Raw genomic sequence first — 19,519 nt, 5'->3', positions numbered from 1 at the left:
GACCTGAGGGGGTTTGGGGTCACCTGAGGGGGGTTTGGGGTCACCTGAGGGGGTTTGGGGTCACCTAAGAGGGGTTTGGGGGGTTTGGGGTGACCTGAGGGGGGTTGGGGTGGCCTGAGGGGGATTTGGGGTCACCTGAGGGGGTTTGGGGTCACCTGAGAGGGGTTTGGGGTGACCTGAGGGGGTTTGGGGTCACCTGAGGGGGGTTTGGGGGGTTTGGGGTCACCTGAGAGGGGTTTGGGGTCACCTGAGGGGGGTTTGGGGTGACCTGAGAGGGGTTTGGGGTCACCTGAGGGGGGTTTGGGGTGGCCTGAGGGGGGTTTGGGGTCACCTGAGAGGGGTTTGGGGTGGCCTGAGGGGGTTTGGGGTCACCTGAGAGGGGTTTGGGGTCACCTGAGAGGGGTTTGGGGTGACCTGAGAGGGGTTTGGGGTCACCTGAGGGGGGTTTGGGGTCACCCGAGGGGGGTTTGGGGTGACCTGAGAGGGGTTTGGGGTGGCCTGAGAGGGGTTTGGGGTCACCTGAGAGGGGTTTGGGGTGGCCTGAGAGGGGTTTGGGGTCACCTGAGAGGGGTTTGGGGTGGCCTGAGGGGGTTTGGGGTCACCTGAGGGGGGTTTGGGGTCACCTGAGGGGGGTTTGGGGTCACCTGAGAGGGGTTTGGGGTGACCTGAGGGGGGTTTGGGGTCACCTGAGGGGGGTTTGGGGTGGCCTGAGGGGGTTTGGGGTCACCTGAGAGGGGTTTGGGGTGACCTGAGGGGGGTTTGGGGTGACCTGAGAGGGGTTTGGGGTCACCTGAGAGGGGTTTGGGGTCACCTGAGGGGGGTTTGGGGTCACCTGAGGGGGGTTTGGGGTGACCTGAGAGGGGTTTGGGGTCACCTGAGAGGGGTTTGGGGTGGCCTGAGAGGGGTTTGGGGTCACCTGAGAGGGGTTTGGGGTGGCCTGAGAGGGGTTTGGGGTCACCTTAGAGGGGTTTGGGGTGGCCTGAAAGGGGTTTGGGGTCACCTGAGGGGGGTTTGGGGTCACCTGAGAGGGGTTTGGGGTGGCCTGAGAGGGGTTTGGGGTCACCTGAGGGGGGTTTGGGGTCACCTGAGGGGGTTTGGGGTGACCTGAGAGGGGTTTGGGGTGACCTGAGGGGGGTTTGGGGTGACCTGAGAGGGGTTTGGGGTCACCTGAGAGGGGTTTGGGGTGGCCTGAGAGGGGTTTGGGGTCACCTGAGAGGGGTTTGGGGTGGCCTGAGAGGGGTTTGGGGTCACCTTAGAGGGGTTTGGGGTGGCCTGAGAGGGGTTTGGGGTCACCTGAGGGGGGTTTGGGGTCACCTGAGAGGGGTTTGGGGTGGCCTGAGAGGGGTTTGGGGTCACCTGAGGGGGGTTTGGGGTCACCTGAGGGGGTTTGGGGTGACCTGAGAGGGGTTTGGGGTGACCTGAGGGGGGTTTGGGGTGACCTGAGAGGGGTTTGGGGTCACCTGAGAGGGGTTTGGGGTGGCCTGAGAGGGGTTTGGGGTCACCTGAGGGGGGTTTGGGGTGGCCTGAGAGGGGTTTGGGGTGGCCTGAGAGGGGTTTGGGGTCACCTGAGGGGGGTTTGGGGTCACCCGAGGGGGGTTTGGGGTGACCTGAGAGGGGTTTGGGGTGGCCTGAGAGGGGTTTGGGGTGGCCTGAGAGGGGTTTGGGGTCACCTGAGGGGGGTTTGGGGTCACCTGAGAGGGGTTTGGGGTGGCCTGAGGGGGTTTGGGGTCACCTGAGAGGGGTTTGGGGTCACCTGAGAGGGGTTTGGGGTGGCCTGAGGGGGGTTTGGGGTCACCTGAGAGGGGTTTGGGGTGACCTGAGGGGGGTTTGGGGTGGCCTGAGGGGGGTTTGGGGTGGCCTGAGAGGGGTTTGGGGTCACCTGAGGGGGGTTTGGGGTGGCCTGAGAGGGGTTTGGGGTGGCCTGAGGGGGTTTGGGGTCACCTGAGGGGGGTTTGGGGTGGCCTGAGGGGGGTTTGGGGTCACCTGATGGGGGTTTGGGGTGGCCTGAGGGGGTTTGGGGTCACCTGAGGGGGGTTTGGGGTGGCCTGAGGGGGTTTGGGGTCACCCGAGGGGGGTTTGGGGTGGCCTGAGAGGGGTTTGGGGTCACCTGAGGGGGGTTTGGGGTGGCCTGAGAGGGGTTTGGGGTGGCCTGAGGGGGTTTGGGGTCACCTGAGAGGGGTTTGGGGTGGCCTGGGTGGGTTTGGGGGGTTTGGGGTGACCTGAGGGGGGTTTGGGGCCACCTGGGAGAGGTTTGGGGTCACCTGAGGGGGTTTGGGGTGGCCTGAGAGGGGTTTGGGGGGGTTTGGGGTGGATTTTGGGGTGGTTTTTGGGGTTTCCTGGGTGTTTTTTGGGGGTTCCGGGGTGGATTTGGGGTGTTTTTTGGGGGTTTTGGGGTGTTTTTTGGGGGTTCCGGGGTGGTTTTGGGGTGGCTTTGGGGGTTCCTGGGTGTTTTTTGGAGGTTCCGGGGTGGTTTTTGGAGGTTCCGGGGTGGTTTTGGGGTGTTTTTTGGGGGTTCCGGGGTGGGTTTGGGGTGGTTTTGGGGGGTTCCTGGGTGTTTTTTGGAGGTTCCGGGGTGGTTTTGGGGTGGTTTTTGGTGTTTTTGGGGTGTTTTTTTGGGGGTTTGGGGTCACCTGGGCTCACCTGAGCAGCAGCACCTGGCCCTGCGCCCCCACGGCCACGTCCGGCAGCCGATCCCCGCTCAGGTCCCGGCCCCCGCTCAGGGCTTGGCCGAAGAAACGCGGCCGGGACGGGAACGCCGAGCCCGGGATGCGCTGGGGGCGGGGCAGGGGCGGAGGGGACAGGTGAGCGCCGTGCCCAGGTGTGCCCAGGTGTGCCCAGGTGTGCCCAGGTGATGCCCAGGTGTGCCCACGTGTGCCCAGGTGATGCCCAGGTGTGCCCAGGTGTGCCCCGTGCCCAGGTGTTCCCAGGTGTGCCCAGGTGTGCCCAGGTGATGCCCAGGTGTGCCCAGGTGTGCCCCATGCCCAGGTGTGCCCAGGTGTGCCCAGGTGATGCCCAGGTGTGCCCAGGTGTGCCCCATGCCCAGGTGTGCCCAGGTGAGGCCCGTGCCCAGGAGATGCCCAGGTGTGCCCAGGTGATGCCCAGGTGTGCCCAGGTGAGCCCCGTGCCCAGGTGAGCCCAGGTGTGCCCAGGTGATGCCCAGGTGTGCCCAGGTGTGCCCAGGTGAGCCCCGTGCCCAGATGAGCCCCATGCCCAGGTGAGCCCCGTGCCCAGGTGTGCCCAGGTGAGCCCCATGCCCAGGTGATGCCCAGGTGAGGCCCGTGCCCAGGAGATGCCCAGGTGTGCCCAGGTGATGCCCAGGTGTGCCCAGGTGAGCCCCGTGCCCAGGTGAGCCCAGGTGTGCCCAGGTGATGCCCAGGTGTGCCCAGGTGTGCCCAGGTGAGCCCCGTGCCCAGATGAGCCCCATGCCCAGGTGAGCCCCGTGCCCAGGTGATGCCCAGGTGAGCCCTGTGCCCAGGTGATGCCCAGGTGTGCCCAGGTGTGCCCAGGTGAGCCCCGTGCCCAGATGAGCCCCATGCCCAGGTGAGCCCTGTGCCCAGGTGATGCCCAGGTGAGCCCAGGTGATGCCCAGGTGAGCCCCGTGCCCAGGTGAGCCCCATGCCCAGGTGAGCCCCATGCCCAGGTGAGCCCCATGCCCAGGTGATGCCCAGGTGAGCCCAGGTGATGCCCAGGTGAGCCCCGTGCCCAGGTGAGCTCCCATGCCCAGGTGAGCTCCCATGCCCAGGTTAGCCCCGTGCCCAGGTGTGCCCAGGTGTGCCCAGGTGAGCCCCGTGCCCAGATGAGCCCCATGCCCAGGTGAGCCCCATGCCCAGGTGTGCCCAGGTGAGCCCCGTGCCCAGGAGATGCCCAGGTGAGCCCCATGCCCAGGTGAGGCCCATGCCCAGGTGAGGCCCGTGCCCAGGAGATGCCCAGGTGTGCCCAGGTGTGCCCAGGTGATGCCCAGGTGTGCCCAGATGAGCCCCCATGCCCAGGTGATGCCCAGGTGAGCCCAGGTGTGCCCAGGTGTGCCCAGGTGAGCCCCGTGCCCAGGTGAGCCCCATGCCCAGGAGATGCCCAGGTGAGCCCAGGTGAGCCCCGTGCCCAGGTGATGCCCAGGTGTGCCCAGGTGAGTCCCCATGCCCAGGTGAGCCTCCGTGCCCAGGAGATGCCCAGGTGATGCCCAGGTGATGCCCAGGTGAGCCCCATGCCCAGGTGAGCCCCATGCCCAGGTGAGCCCTGTGCCCAGGTGATGCCCAGGTGTGCCCAGGTGTGCCCAGGTGTGCCCAGGTGTGCCCAGGTGAGCCCCGTGCCCAGGTGAGCCCCGTGCCCAGGTGATGCCCAGGTGAGCCCAGGTGATGCCCAGGTGAGCCCCGTGCCCAGGTGATGCCCAGGTGATGCCCAGGTGAGTCCCATGCCCAGGTGATGCCCAGGTGTGCCCAGGTGAGCTCCCATGCCCAGGTGAGCCCCGTGCCCAGGTGAGCCCAGGTGAGCCCAGGTGATGCCCAGGTGAGCCCCGTGCCCAGGTGAGCCCCATGCCCAGGTGATGCCCAGGTGTGCCCAGGTGATGCCCAGGTGAGCCCCGTGCCCAGGTGAGGCCCATGCCCAGGTGAGCCCCGTGCCCAGGAGATGCCCAGGTGAGCCCCGTGCCCAGGTGAGGCCCATGCCCAGGTGAGCCCCGTGCCCAGGAGATGCCCAGGTGAGGCCCGTGCCCAGGAGATGCCCAGGTGTGCCCAGGTGTGCCCAGGTGATGCCCAGGTGAGCCCCCGTGCCCAGGTGAGCCCCGTGCCCAGCTGTGCCCAGGTGAGCCCCGTGCCCAGGTGATGCCCAGGTGAGTCCCCATGCCCAGGTGAGCCTCCGTGCCCAGGAGATGCCCAGGTGAGCCCCATGCCCAGGTGAGCCCCATGCCCAGGTGAGCCCCGTGCCCAGGTGAGCCCAGGTGTGCCCAGGTGATGCCCAGGTGAGTCCCCATGCCCAGGTGAGCCCCGTGCCCAGGTGAGCCCAGGTGTGCCCAGGTGATGCCCAGGTGAGCCCCATGCCCAGGTGAGCCCCGTGCCCAGGAGATGCCCAGGTGTGCCCAGGTGATGCCCAGGAGATGCCCAGGTGATGCCCAACTGTGCCCAGCTGTGCCCAGGTGATGCCCAGGTGATGCCCAGGTGAGCCCCGTGCCCAGGTGTGCCCAGGTGATGCCCAGGTGAGCCCCATGCCCAGGTGAGCCCCGTGCCCAGGAGATGCCCAGGTGTGCCCAGGTGATGCCCAGGAGATGCCCAGGTGATGCCCAACTGTGCCCAGCTGTGCCCAGGTGATGCCCAGGTGATGCCCAGGTGAGCCCCCGTGCCCAGGTGTGCCCAGGTGATGCCCAGGTGAGCCCCCGTGCCCAGGTGAGTCCCCATGCCCAGGAGATGCCCAGGTGATGCCCAGCTGTGCCCAGCTGTGCCCAGGTGAGGCCTCACCTGCCCGTCGCGGCCGCTGACCCCCGTGCGGGAGCCCCGGAACAGGTACACGGCCCCCCGGCCCTCGTCCTCCAGGGGCGCCCCCACGGCCACCTCGGCCCAGCCGTCCCCGTCCAGGTCGCCCAGGTGAGCCAGGCTGGCCCCGAAGCGCCCCAGGGGGTGCCCGGCGTGGCCCCGCAGCGTCTGGCGGCACCGCAGGTGACGGCCCTGGCACAGGTGAGACGGGCGGGGTCAGGCAGCTGTGCCCAGCTGTGTGCCCAGGTGTGCTCAGGTGTGCCCAGGTGAGTGCCCAGGTGTGCCCAGGTGTGTCCCAGGTATGTCCCAGGTGTGTCCCAGCTGTGCCCAGGTGTGCCCAGGTGTGTGCCCAGGTGTGCCCAGGTGTGTGCCCAGGTGCCCCCAGGTGTGGCCCAGCTGTGCCCAGGTGAGTGCCCAGGTGAGTGCCCAGCTGTGTCCCAGGTGTGCCCAGGTGTGCCCAGGTGTGCCCAGGTGTGCTCAGGTGCCCCCAGGTGCCCCCAGATGCCCCCAGGTTTGCCCAGGTGTGCCCAGGTGTGCTCAGGTGTGTCCCAGCTGTGCCCAGGTGTGCTCAGGTGTCCCCAGGTGTACCCAGGTGTGGCCAGGTGAGTTCCTAGGTGCCCCCAGGTGTGCCCAGGTGTGCCCAGGTGTGCCCAGCTGTGGCCAGGTGAGTTCCTAGGTGTGCCCAGCTGTGCCCAGGTGTGGCCAGGTGAGTTCCTAGGTGTGCCCAGGTGTGCCCAGGTGTGGCCAGGTGAGTTCCTAGGTGTGCCCAGGTGTGTGCCCAGGTGTGCCCAGGTGTGCTCAGGTGGCCCCAGGTGTACCCAGGTGTGGCCAGGTGAGTTCCTAGGTGCCCCCAGGTGTGCCCAGGTGTGCCCAGCTGTGCCCAGCTGTGCCCAGGTGAGTTCCTAGGTGCCCCCAGGTGTGCCCAGGTGCCCCCAGGTGTGCCCAGCTGTGCCCAGCTGTGCCCAGGTGTGGCCAGGTGAGTTCCTAGGTGTGCCCAGCTGTGCCCAGCTGTGCCCAGCTGTGCCTCACCTTCCCGCTGACCTCGCAGACGTCCACGCGGCCGCCGCCGCCCCCCCCGTAGAACAGCGGGGCCCCCACGAGCAGCGCCGGGGCCGCCCCCGGGCGGGGCTGCAGCGGCAACAGCGCGGCCCCGAAATAGGAACCCACCTGGGGGGAGGGGAGGGGTGAGACCCCCCAGAACCCCCCCAGGACCCCCCCAGAACCCCTCAAAACCCCCCCAGGACCCCCAGGACCTCCCCAGGACCCCCCAGGATCCCCCAGGACCCCCCACAACCCCCCATGACCCCCCAAGTGCCCCCCACGACCCCCCAGGACCCCCCCATGACCCCCCCAGGTGCCCCCAGGACCCCCCAGAACCCCCCAGGTGCCCCCCCAGAAGCCCCGAGGACCCCCCCAGGACACCCCAAAACCCCTCCAGGACCCCCCAGGTGCCCCCAGGACCCCCCTGGACCCCCCAGGACCCCCCAGGTGCCCCCAGGACCCCCCAAACCCCCCCCAAACCCCCCCAGGACCCCCCAGGTGCCCCCAGGACCCCCCCAGGACCCCCTCAAAACCCCCCCAGGACCCCGCCCGAACCCCCCCGGACCCCCCAGGTGCCCCCCCAAACCCCCCCAGGACCCCCCAGGTGCCCCCAGGACCCCCCCAGAACCCCCCAAAAATCCCCCCAGGACCCCCCAGGTGCCCCCAGGACCCCCCAGGACCCCCCCAAACCTCCCCAGGACCCCCCAAAACCCCCCCAGGACCCCCCCCGACCCCCCCCGGACCCCCCCAGGACCCCCCAAGTGCCCCCAGGACCCCCCCATGACCCCCCTGGACCCCCCCAAACCCCCCCAGGACCCCCCCAGGACCCCCCCAGGTGCCCCCAGGACCCCCCAGGAGCCCCCCAGAACCCCCCAGGTGCCCCCAGGACCCCCCCAAACCCCCCCAGGACCCCCGCAGGACCCCCCCAAACCCCCCCAGGACCCCCCAGGTGCCCCCAGAACCCCCCCAGGACCCCCCCAAAACCCCCCCAGGACCCCCCAGGACCCCCCAGAACCCCCCAGGTGCCGCCAGGACCCCCCCAGGACCCCCCAGGACCCCCCAGGACCCCCCCAAACCCCCCCCGGACCCCCCCAGGTGCCCCCAGGACCCCCCCAGGACCCCCCAGAATCCCCCCAGGACCCCCCAGAACCCCCCAAGTGCCCCCCCAGAACCCCCCCAGAATCCCCCACGTGCCCCCAGGTGCCCCCAGGACCCCCCCAGGACCCCCCAGGACCCCCCAGGATCCCCCAGAACCCCCCAAAACCCCCCCAGAACCCCCCAGGTGCCCCCAGAATCTCCCCAGGACCCCCCCAGGTGCCCCCAGGACCCCCCCAAAACCCCCCCAGGACCCCCCAGGACCCCCCCGCGCTCACCTGGGGCCCGGTGGCCTCGGCCAGGAGCTTCCAGGTGGCCCCGGGGGCGAAGACGAGGACGCGGCCGAGGTGGCGGAACCGGGGGGCTCCCAGGGCCAGGCCCCGCGAGCCCCCGAGGGCCACGGAGGCAACCGAGTAACCTGGGGGGGGCACGGGTGGGGTTTGGGGGGGTCCGGGGGGGATTTTGGGGTATTTGGGGTGGATTTTGGGGTCCAGGAGGGGTTTGGGGTGGATTTTGGGGGGTTTTGGGGTGGATTTGGGAGGGGTTCGGGGTGGATTTTGGGGTCTAGGTGGGATTTTGGGGGATTTGGTGTGGATTTTGGGGGGATTTGGGCTGGATTTTGGGGTCCAGGAGGGGTTTGGGGGGGAATTTGGGGGGGTTTTGGGGGGATTTTGGGGGGTTTGGGGTGAATTTCAGGGTCTAGGTGTGTTTTGGGGGGATTTTGGGGGGTTTTGAGGTGGATTTTGGGAGGTTTGAGGTGAATTTTGGGGGCTTTTGGGGTGAATCTCGGGGGGATTTTGGGGTGAATTTGGGGGGGTTTGGGGTGGATTTGGGATGGATTTGGGGGAATTTGAGGTGAATTTCAGGGGCTTTTGGGGTGAATTTCGGGGGGATTTTGAGGTGAATTTTGGGGGGATTTTGGGGTGAATTTTGGGGGCTTTGGGGTGAATTTCGGGGGGATTTCGAGGTGAATTTTGGGGGGATTTTGGGGTGAATTTTGGGGGTTTTGGGTTGAATTTTGGGGGGATTTGTGCTGAATTTGGGGGGGATTTGCGCTGAATTTCGGGGGATTTGCGCTGAATTTGGGGGGGATTTGTGCTGAATTTGGGGGGATTTGTGCTGAATTTGGGGGGATTTGCGCTGAATTTGGGGGGGATTTGCGCTGAATTTCGGGGGGGATTTGTGCTGAATTTGGGGGGGATTTGCGCTGAATTTTGGGGGGGATTTGTGCTGAATTTGGGGGGGATTTGCGCTGAATTTCGGGGGATTTGTGCTGAATTTGGGGGGATTTGTGCTGAATTTCGGGGGATTTGCGCTGAATTTTGGGGGGGATTTGCGCTGAATTTGGGGGGATTTGTGCTGAATTTTGGGGGGGATTTGTGCTGAATTTCGGGGGGATTTGTGCTGAATTTGGGGGGATTTGCGCTGAATTTGGGGGGGATTTGCGCTGAATTTGGGGGGGATTTGCGCTGAATTTCGGGGGGATTTGCGCTGAATTTCGGGGGATTTGCGCTGAATTTGGGGGGGGATTTGCGCTGAATTTGGGGGGGATTTGTGCTGAATTTTGGGGGGGATTTGCGCTGAATTTTGGGGGGATTTGCGCTGAATTTGGGGGGGATTTGCGCTGAATTTGGGGGGGATTTGCGCTGAATTTCAGGGGGGATTTGCGCTGAATTTCGGGGGGGATTTGTGCTGAATTTCGGGGGGATTTGCGCTGAATTTTGGGGGGATTTGCGCTGAATTTCGGGGGGATTTGCGCTGAATTTGGGGGGGATTTGCGCTGAATTTTGGGGGGATTTACGCTGAATTTGGGGGGATTTGCGCTGAATTTGGGGGGGATTTGTGCTGAATTTGGGGGGGATTTGTGCTGAATTTGGGGGGATTTGCGCTGAATTTGGGGGGATTTGTGCTGAATTTCGGGGAGGATTTGCGCTGAATTTGGGGGGGATTTGTGCTGAATTTTGGGGGGATTTGTGCTGAATTTTGGGGGGATTTGTGCTGAAACCCCAGCGCTCCCCAGCCGTACCCAGGTAGGCGTCGTTCATGTCCCCGAGGTCACCGAGGTCGCCGAGGTCTCGGGACACGTTGACGAAGGTGGGCGCCCCTCCCCCGCCATAGACGAAGGCCCCCCCGGACCAGTCGTAGGCGCCCACAGCTCCCAGTACGGGCCCGTCCTGCACCAGTAAGGGATGGGGGATGGGGGATGGGGGATGGGGATGGGGGGGGACAGCGGTCAGGGAGCGTCCTGGGGACATTGGGACCCTCTTGGGGACCCTCCTGGGGACATTGGGACCCTCTTGAGGACCCTCACGGGGACATCGGGACCCTCCTGGGGACACCAGGACTGTCCTGGGGACACCCCTGGGGCCATTGGGACCTTCATGGGGACACTCCTGGGGACACCAGGACCCTCCTGGGGACATCGGGACCCTCCTGGGGACACCCCTGGGAACATTGGGACCCTCTTGGGGACATCAGGATCCTCCTGAGGACACTGTGACCCTCTTGGGGACACCGGGACCTTCATGGGGACATTGGGACCCTCCCGGGGACATTGGGACCCTCCTGAGGACATTGGGACCCTCATGGGGACATTGGGACCCTCCCGGGGACATTGGGACCCTCCTGAGGACATCGGGACCCTCTTGGGGGCATTGGGACCCTCATGGGGACATCGGGACCTTCATGGGAACATTGGGACCCTCCTGAGAACATTGGGACCCTCCTGGGGACATTGGGACCCTCCTGAGGACATCGGGACCCTCTTGGGGACATTGGGACCCTCCCGGGGACATTGGGACCTTCATGGGAACATTGGGACCCTCCTGAGGACATCGGGACCCTCCCAGGGACCCCCCCCCGGGCCCCCCAAGGCCAGCAGGGGACACCTACGGGCGTCACCAGGGCGCTGAAGCCCTCCTGGGCCATCTCCAGCTGGAAGGAGCTGCTGTGGGCGCTCTGGGTGCCTGCGGGAGGGGCCGGCGGCCTGGTCACCTCCTGGCCACCTCCTGGTCACTTCCTGGCCACCTCCTGGTCACTTCCTGGTCACCAGGAGGTGCAGCCCCCCTCCCCCGGTACCCTCGATGGCGAAGATCTTCTCCTGCAGCTGGTTCTGGATGTCCCCCAGCGCGTCGAAGTTGTCCACGCGGAAGACGTGGTCGCGGCCGGGGCTGGAGGCGATCTCGAGGAGCTCGGCCTGGGCGTCGGGCGTCTGGAAGGCGCTGCCCACCTGCGGGGGATGGGTGGGATGGACGGGGGGACGGGCGGATGGACGGACAGGTGGATGATGGATGGATGGATGGACAGGTGGGATGGATGGATGGACAGGTGGGATGGATGGATGGATGGGTGATGGATGGATGGATGATGGATGGATGGATGGATGATGGATGGATGGACAGGTGGATGATGGATGGATGGGTGGATGGATGATGGATGGATGGATGATGGATGGATGGATGATGGATGATGGATGGATGGATGATGGATGGATGATGGATGGATGATGGATGGATGATGGATGATGGATGGATGGATGATGGATGGATGATGGATGGATGATGGATGGATGATGGATGATGGATGGATGGATGATGGATGGATGGATGATGGATGGATGGATGGATGGATGATGGATGGATGATGGATGGATGGATGATGGATGGATGGACAGGTGGATGATGGATGGATGGATGGATGGATGGATGATGGATGGATGGATGATGGATGGATGGATGGATGGATGGACAGGTGGATGATGGATGGATGGATGGATGGATGATGGATGGATGGATGGATGGATGGACAGGTGGATGATGGATGGATGGGTGGATGGATGATGGATGGATGGATGATGGATGGATGATGGATGATGGATGATGGATGATGGATGATGGATGGATGATGGATGATGGATGATGGATGATGGATGGATGGATGATGGATGGATGGATGATGGAGGGATGATGGATGGATGGATGATGGAGGGATGATGGATGGATGGATGGATGGATGGATGATGGATGATGGATGATGGATGGATGGATGATGGATGATGGATGGATGGATGATGGATGATGGATGGATGGATGATGGATGGACAGGTGGACGGATGGACAGATGGACAGGTGGGATGGATGGGTGGGATCGACATATGGACAGATGGACAGGTGGGATGGATGGACAGAGAGACAGGTGGACAGGTGGGATGGATGGATGGATGGATGGACAGATGGACAGGTGGGATGGACAGACAGGTGGGATGGACGGATGGATGGACGGATGGACAGACAGACAGGTGGGATGGACAGATGGATGGACGGATGGACAGACAGGTGGGATGGACGGATGGATGGACGGATGGACAGACGGACAGATGGACAGGTGGGATGGACGGACAGACAGGTGGGATGGATGGATGGACGGATGGACAGACGGACAGATGGACAGGTGGGATGGACGGACAGACAGGTGGGATGGACAGACAGACAGGTGGGATGGACGGATGGACAGGTGGGATGGACAGACGGACAGGTGGGATGGACAGATGGACAGGTGGGATGGACGGACAGACAGGTGGGATGGACGGATGGATGGACAGATGGACAGACAGACAGGTGGGATGGATGGATGGACGGATGGACAGACAGACAGGTGGGATGGACAGACAGGCAGAGCCATCGACCGGCCCGAGCCGCCAGGCGCGGCGCCTCACCCCGATGGCGTAGCGAGTGACCGCCATGCTCTCGGCCAGCGGGATGACGTCCGAGTAGTCGAGCTTGTCGTCGACCTTCTCCCCGTCCGTGACCACGATCAGGATCCGCCGGGCGCCGGCCCGCGCGCCCCGGCCGGGGACGAACATGTGCCGCCTGCCGGGCGAGCGGTCAGCGGGGCTGGGCGCGGCCGCGGCGGGGCCGGGAGGGGCCGCGGGGCACTCACAGGACGTGCTGGATGGCCGTGGCCGTGTAGGTGAGGCCATGGAGCTGCTGGACTCTCCTCAGCAGCACCGCCGGGTTCGGAAAGTGCCGGAAGGTGCGGAAGTCGAAGTGGTCGTGCAGGAGGTGGGAGAACTGGGTGAGGGAGAACTGGCCGGGGGGACAGCGGCGTGAGCGGCGGTGACCGGGGCTGACCGGCAGAAAGGTCACCCCGGAGCCCCCGAGATGGGCAAGGGGCATCGGGTGGTCAAAGGTGAGCACCAAGAGAGCTGAGTGACCCAGGATGGCCAATGGCCATGGAGGGGTCACCACTCGATGTCAACGGAGCTGAGTGACCCAAGATGACCGATGGCCATGGAGGGGTCACCACTCGATGTCAACAGAGCTGAGTGACCCAGAATGACCAATGGCCATGGAGAGGTCACCACTCGATGTCAACGGAGCTGAGTGACCCAGGATGGCCAAAGGCCATGGAGGGGTCACCACTCAACATCAACAGAGCTGAGTGACCCAGGATGACCAATGGCCATGGAGGGGTCACCACTCGATGTCAACAGAGCTGAGTGACCCAGGATGACCAATGGCCATGGAGGGGTCACCACTCGATGTCAACGGAGCTGAGTGACCCAGGATGACCAATGGCCATGGAGGGGTCACCACTCGATGTCAATGGAGCTCTGAATGACCCAAGATGACCAAAGGCCATGGAGGGGTCACCACTCAACATCAACGGAGCTGAATGACCCAAGATGACCAATGGCCATGGAGGGGTCATCACTCGATGTCAATGGAGCTCTGAATGACCCAGGATGGCCAACGGCCATGGAGGGGTCACCACTCAACATCAACGGAGCTGAGTGACCCAAGATGACCAATGGCCATGGAGGGGTCACCACTCGATGTCAACAGAGCTGAGTGACCCAGGATGACCAATGGCCATGGAGGGGTCACCACTCAATGTCAACAGAGCTGAATGACCCAGGATGACCAATGGCCATGGAGAGGTCACCACTCGATGTCAACGGAGCTGAGTGACCCAAGATGACCAATGGCCATGGAGGGGTCACCACTCAACATCAACGGAGCTGAGTGACCCAAGATGACCAATGGCCATGGAGGGGTCACCACTCGATGTCAACAGAGCTGAGTGACCCAGGATGACCAATGGCCATGGAGGGGTCACCACTCGATGTCAATGGAGCTGAATGACCCAGGATGGCCAATGGCCATGGAGGGGTCACCACTCGATGTCAACAGAGCTGAATGACCCAGGATGACCAATGGCCATGGAGGGGTCACCACTCGATGTCAATGGAGCTCTGAATGACCCAGGATGACCAATGGCCATGGAGGGGTCACCACTCGATGTCAATGGAGCTCTGAATGACCCAAGATGACCAAAGGCCATGGAGGGGTCACCACTCGATGTCAACGGAGCTGAGTGACCCAAGATGACCAATGGCCATGGAGGGGTCACCACTCGATGTCAATGGAGCTCTGAATGACCCAAGATGACCAAAGGCCATGGAGGGGTCACCACTCGATGTCAATGGAGCTCTGAATGACCCAGGATGACCAATGGCCATGGAGGGGTCACCACTCGATGTCAATGGAGCTCTGAATGACCCAGGATGACCAAAGGCCATGGAGGGGTCACCACTCGATGTCAACAGAGCTGAGTGACCCAGGATGACCAATGGCCATGGAGGGGTCACCACTCGATGTCAATGGAGTTGAATGACCCAAGATGACCAAAGGCCATGGAGGGGTCACCACTCAACATCAACAGAGCTGAATGACCCAAGATGACCAATGGCCATGGAGGGGTCACCACTCGATGTCAATGGAGCTGAATGACCCAAGATGACCAAAGGCCATGGAGGGGTCACCACTCGATGTCAACGGAGCTGAGTGACCCAGAATGACCAATGGCCATGGAGAGGTCACCACTCGATGTCAACGGAGCTGAGTGACCCAGAATGACCAATGGCCATGGAGGGGTCACCACTCGATGTCAACAGAGCTGAATGACCCAGGATGACCAATGGCCATGGAGAGGTCACCACTCGATGTCAACGGAGCTGAGTGACCCAGGATGGCCAAAGGCCATGGAGGGGTCACCACTCAACATCAACAGAGCTGAGTGACCCAGGATGACCAATGGCCATGGAGGGGTCACCACTCGATGTCAACAGAGCTGAGTGACCCAAGATGACCAAAGGCCATGGAGGGGTCACCACTCGATGTCAATGGAGCTCTGAATGACCCAAGATGACCAATGGCCATGGAGGGGTCACCACTCGATGTCAACGGATCTGAGTGACCCAAGATGACCGATGACCACTGGGGGCTCGCGGCCGGCGCCCGGGCCATTACCTGGACGTCGGCGCCCTGGAAGCGCTTCATGACCTCCACGATGAACGTCTTCATGGTGTTGAACTCATGGGCGGCGATGCTGCCCGAGCCGTCGATGAGGAACGCGATGTCCATGGAGCTCTTGGGACACTCTGGCCGGACAGAGGTGGGGTGGACACGGCCCCAAGGTCAGGCGGGACCGGGGGGTCCCCGGCGCGGCCGCCCCCGGGGTCACCCCCCCGTACCTGGGAAGGCGTCCGGGAGGCGCCGGAGCGGCTGCAGGGCCGAGTCCAGGTGGACGCAGAAGCCGTTGAGGTGGACATTGACCCCGCAGGCCTGGGGGGAGGTGGGGCCGCAGGCCTGGCGGGGTGGAGGGGGGGAGGGGGAGGGACAAGCCACATTTTGGGGGGTCACCGGCCTCGATTTCGCCTCGAAAAGACCCAATTCCAGGGCAAAACCCCCCGCGAAGTCCCTCGGGAACATCGATTTGGGGGTCCGAGCTCCAAAGAAACCACCGAAAACCCCCGATTTTGGGGGCGGAACCTCCCGGGGGGAAAAAAAAAAAAAAAAAAAAACAAAAACCAACCCCCAAAACCACACCGCGAATTTGGGGTTCAGCGCCCTCGATTTCACCCCAAACCCGCTCCCAGTTCCCCAAACCAGTTTGGGGGTCGCCCCTCACCAGCACCCCGCCGTCTCCGGCCGCCAGCGCCAGCCCCAGGGATGAGTTGACCGCTCCGGGAGGTCCTGGAAGGCCACGGGATGAGACCCCCCCCACCCCACCACCACCCCTTCTCCTTGGGGTTTTTGGGGGGTGGGAGGAGAGGGTGTCGATTTTTGGGGAGGGGGTCTCTCACCGGTGACCGGAACCTTCTGGCACTTTCCCGACTGGAAGCGGCAGCGATAAATGGCCCCGGTCTCGTTGGCACCGCCGCGCTCCAGGGGGGCTCCCACCAGGACCCTTGGGGTGGGCAACGGGGGTGGGTGGGGGGGCTGGTTTGGGGTAGGGGGGGTCGGGGACCCCCTCCCCATGCCAGGGACCCCCTCCCCGCTTTACCAGCCGTCGTCACTGGTGCCAAACTGGGCCACGCTGGTGCCGAAAGCGCCGGCGGGGTCGCCGTGGAAAACCAGCGGGGTCTCCACGTCCAGCCCGGAGCCGCCACAGGAGAGCAGGACTGGGGGGAGGGGGCACAAAAAAAAAGGGGGGGGGGACGGTTCAGGGGGACCCCTCCCCACCCCAAATTGGTGCCTCGTGAGCTCCATCCCCACCCCGAGGCCCAAAATGTCGCCCGGACCTCAAAATTCACAGCTGGGGCCCAAAATCCACCTCAAATGGTCCAAAATCCACCTCAAAACCACTCCAAACCCACCCGGACCCCAAAACTCACCCAAAACCACCTCAAAATTCCTCAAAACCCCCAAATCCAACTCAAAACCACTCCAAACCCACCCAAAACCACCTCAAAATTCCTCAAAACCCCAAAATCCAACTCAAAACCACTCCAAACCCACCCAAAACCACTCCAAACTCCACCCGGACCCCAAAACCCACCCAAAACCACCTCAAAATTCCTCAAAACCCCAAAATATAACTCAAAACTACTCCAAAACCACTCCAAACTCCACCCGGACCCCAAAACTCACCCAAAACCACCTCAAAATTCCTCAAAACCCCAAAATCCAACTCAAAACCACTCCAAACCCACCCAAAACCACCTCAAAATTCCTCAAAACCCCAACATCCAACTCAAAACCACTCCAAACCCACCCAAAACCACTCCAAACTCCACCCGGACCCCAAAACCCACCCAAAACCACCTCAAAATTCCTCAAAACCCCAAAATCCACCTCAAAACCACTCCAAACCCACCCAAAACCACTCCAAACTCCACCCGGACCCCAAAACCCACCCAAAACCACCTCAAAATTCCTCAAAACCCCAAAATCCAACTCAAACCCACCCAAAACCACTCCAAACTCCACCCGGACCCCAAAACCCACCCAAAACCACCTCAAAATTCCTCAAAACCCCAAAATCCAACTCAAAACCACTCCAAACCCACCCAAAACCACTCCAAACTCCACCCGGACCCTAAAACCCACCCAAAACCACCTCAAAATTCCTCAAAACCCCAAAATCCAACTCAAAACCACTCCAAACCCACCCAAAACCACTCCAAACTCCACCCGGACCCCAAAACCCACCCAAAACCACCTCAAAATTCCTCAAAACCCCAAAATCCAACTCAAATCCAACTCAAACCCACCCCAAACCACTCCAAACTCCACCCGGACCCCAAAACCCACCCAAAACCACCTCAAAATTCCTCAAAACCCCAAAATCCAACTCAAAACCACTCCAAACCCACCCAAAAGCACTCCAAACTCCACCCGGACCCCAAAACCCACCCAAAACCACCTCAAAATTCCTCAAAACCCCAAAATCCAACTCAAAACCACCCAAAACCACTCCAAACTCCACCCGGACCCCAAAACCCACCCAAAACCACCTCAAAATTCCTCAAAACCCCCAAATCCAACTCAAAACCACTCCAAACCCACCCAAAACCACTCCAAACTCCACCCGGACCCCAAAACCCACCCAAAACCACCTCAAAATTCCTCAAAACCCTAAAATCCAACTCAAAGCCACCCCAAACCCACCCAAACTCACCTCAAAGCCCCCCCAAACCCACCCAAAACCCCCCAAATCCACCCCAAACTCGCCTCAAACCCACCCAAACCCCACCTGGATCCCAAATCCCACCTCAGTCCCCCCAAAATCCACCCCAAACCCACCTCGAAACCTCTCAAAGCCCCCAAAATCTCACCTGGACCCCAAAATCCACCTCAGACCCACCCAAAACCACCTCAAAGGCCCCAAAATTTGACCTGGACCCCAAAATCCACCCCAAAAACACCTCAAACCCACCCAAAACCCCACCCCAAGCCCACCTGGACCCCAAATCCCACCTCAAAGCCCCCAAAATCCACCTCAAAGTCCCCCCAAATCCACCCAAATCCACCCAAAACCCCGCCAAACCCACCTCAAACCCACCCAAAATCCACCCAAATCCACCCAAAGCCCACCTGGACCCCAAATCCCACTTCAAAGCCCCCAAAATCCAACTCAAAGCCCCCAAAATCCACCCCAAACTCACCTCAAAGTCCCCCCAAACCCACCCAAAACCCCCCAAATCCACCCAAAATCCACCCCAAATCCACCCAAAACCACCTCAAACCCCCCAAAACCCCACCCAAACCCCCCAAACTCACCTCGAAGTCCCCCCAAACCCACCCAAAACCCCCAAAATCCACCCAAAACCCCCAAAATCCACCTCAAACCCACCCAAACCCCCCAAACTCACCTCAAAGACCCCCCCAAACCCACCCAGAACCCCCAAAATCCACCCCAAACCCACCCAAAATCCACCCAAATCCACCCAAAACCCCACCCAAAGCCCCCAAACTCACCTCAAAGTCCCCCCAAACTCACCCAAAATCCACCCAAACCCACCTCAAACCCACCCAAACTCACCTCGAAGTCCCCCCAAACCCACCCAAAACCCCCAAAATCCACCCCAAATCCACCCCAAACCACCTCCAACCCCCCCCAAAGCACCCCAAAACCCCCAAAATCCACCCCAAATCCACCCCAAACCCACCCAAAACCCACCCAAAATCCACCCAAACCCCCCAAACTCACCTCGAAGTCCCCCCAAACCCACCCCAAACCCCCAAAATCCACCCAAAATCCACCCCAAACTCACCCAAAATCCACCCAAACCCCCCAAACTCACCCAAAATCCACCCAAACCCCCCAAAATCCACCCAAACCCACCCAAACTCACCCAAAATCCACCCAAAGTCCCCCCAAACTCACCTCAAAGTCCCCCCAAACCCACCCAAAACCCCCAAAATCCACCCCAAATCCACCCCAAACCCACCCAAACTCACCTCAAAGTCCCCCCAAATCCACCCCAAACCCACCCAAACCCACCCCAAAACCCAACCCCCCCCCCAGCCCCCCCCGAGCCCCCCTGGCCCGGGGGTCGCCCCCCACCCGTGGCCAGCAGCCCCAGGGCGAGCGGCAGCGCCCGCGGGGCCATCGCGGCTCCGAAGCAGAAGTTGGGGGGTGCGGGGGGAGGGGCAGGAAGGTGAGGGTGGGGGAGGGGCGCGGGAGGGGGGGTGGGGGAGGGGTGTGAAGTTTTTGGGAAGAAGCGGCCCCGAAAGCGGCGCTGGGGGTGGGGGAGGGGCAGTTTGGGGTGCTCCCCCCTCCCCCCCCTCCGGCCACGCCCTTGTGGTCACCGCGGTGACGTCATCGGCGGAGTCACCCCTCTCCCCTCCCCCCCCCCCCCCTCGGGGCGGAAGGAGCCACATCCCGTGGGGGGATGGGCCGGGCGGGGGGGGGGGGGCAGCGGGGGAGGGGTCAGCTGTCCATCGGGCTGGCTGTGTGTCCGTCTGTCCGTCCGTCCGTCCCTGCTGTCCGTCTGTCCGTCTGTCCATCCGTCCGTCTGTCCGTCCCTGCTGTCCACTTGTCCATCCGTCCGTCCCTGCTGTCCATCTGTCCACCTGTCCATCCATCCACCTATCCGTCTGTCCACCTGTCCACCTGTCCGTCTGTCCGTCCCT

General features: G+C 62.8%; 1 protein-coding gene across 1 annotated transcript in view; it reads right to left on the bottom strand.

Annotated features, from left to right (window-relative positions):
- LOC309584197 (integrin alpha-X-like) overlaps positions 1 to 19,019 on the bottom strand; it is a 47,657-nt gene extending 28,638 nt beyond the window's left edge. Inside the window, exons 1-15 of the mRNA XM_082300142.1 lie at positions 18,951 to 19,019; positions 15,945 to 16,062; positions 15,745 to 15,848; positions 15,570 to 15,634; positions 15,133 to 15,247; positions 14,909 to 15,039; positions 12,537 to 12,682; positions 12,313 to 12,466; positions 10,677 to 10,827; positions 10,491 to 10,564; positions 9,625 to 9,772; positions 7,877 to 8,016; positions 6,492 to 6,629; positions 5,448 to 5,654; positions 2,641 to 2,771 (exon numbers count right to left, since the gene is read on the bottom strand). Coding sequence (XP_082156268.1) covers positions 2,641 to 2,771; positions 5,448 to 5,654; positions 6,492 to 6,629; positions 7,877 to 8,016; positions 9,625 to 9,772; positions 10,491 to 10,564; positions 10,677 to 10,827; positions 12,313 to 12,466; positions 12,537 to 12,682; positions 14,909 to 15,039; positions 15,133 to 15,247; positions 15,570 to 15,634; positions 15,745 to 15,848; positions 15,945 to 16,062; positions 18,951 to 18,996 — 1,868 coding nt within the window. The 5' untranslated portion in view covers positions 18,997 to 19,019. The remainder of the gene's footprint in view (positions 1 to 2,640; positions 2,772 to 5,447; positions 5,655 to 6,491; positions 6,630 to 7,876; positions 8,017 to 9,624; positions 9,773 to 10,490; positions 10,565 to 10,676; positions 10,828 to 12,312; positions 12,467 to 12,536; positions 12,683 to 14,908; positions 15,040 to 15,132; positions 15,248 to 15,569; positions 15,635 to 15,744; positions 15,849 to 15,944; positions 16,063 to 18,950) is intronic.
- Between the last annotated feature and the right edge of the window lie 500 nt (positions 19,020 to 19,519).

Source organism: Coloeus monedula (genome assembly GCF_965178545.1).
Source record: "Coloeus monedula genome assembly, chromosome: 37".
NCBI lineage: Eukaryota > Metazoa > Chordata > Aves > Passeriformes > Corvidae > Coloeus > Coloeus monedula.
The sequence above is the reverse complement of the archived record's forward strand: the minus strand, read 5'-3'. Positions and strand labels throughout refer to the sequence as shown.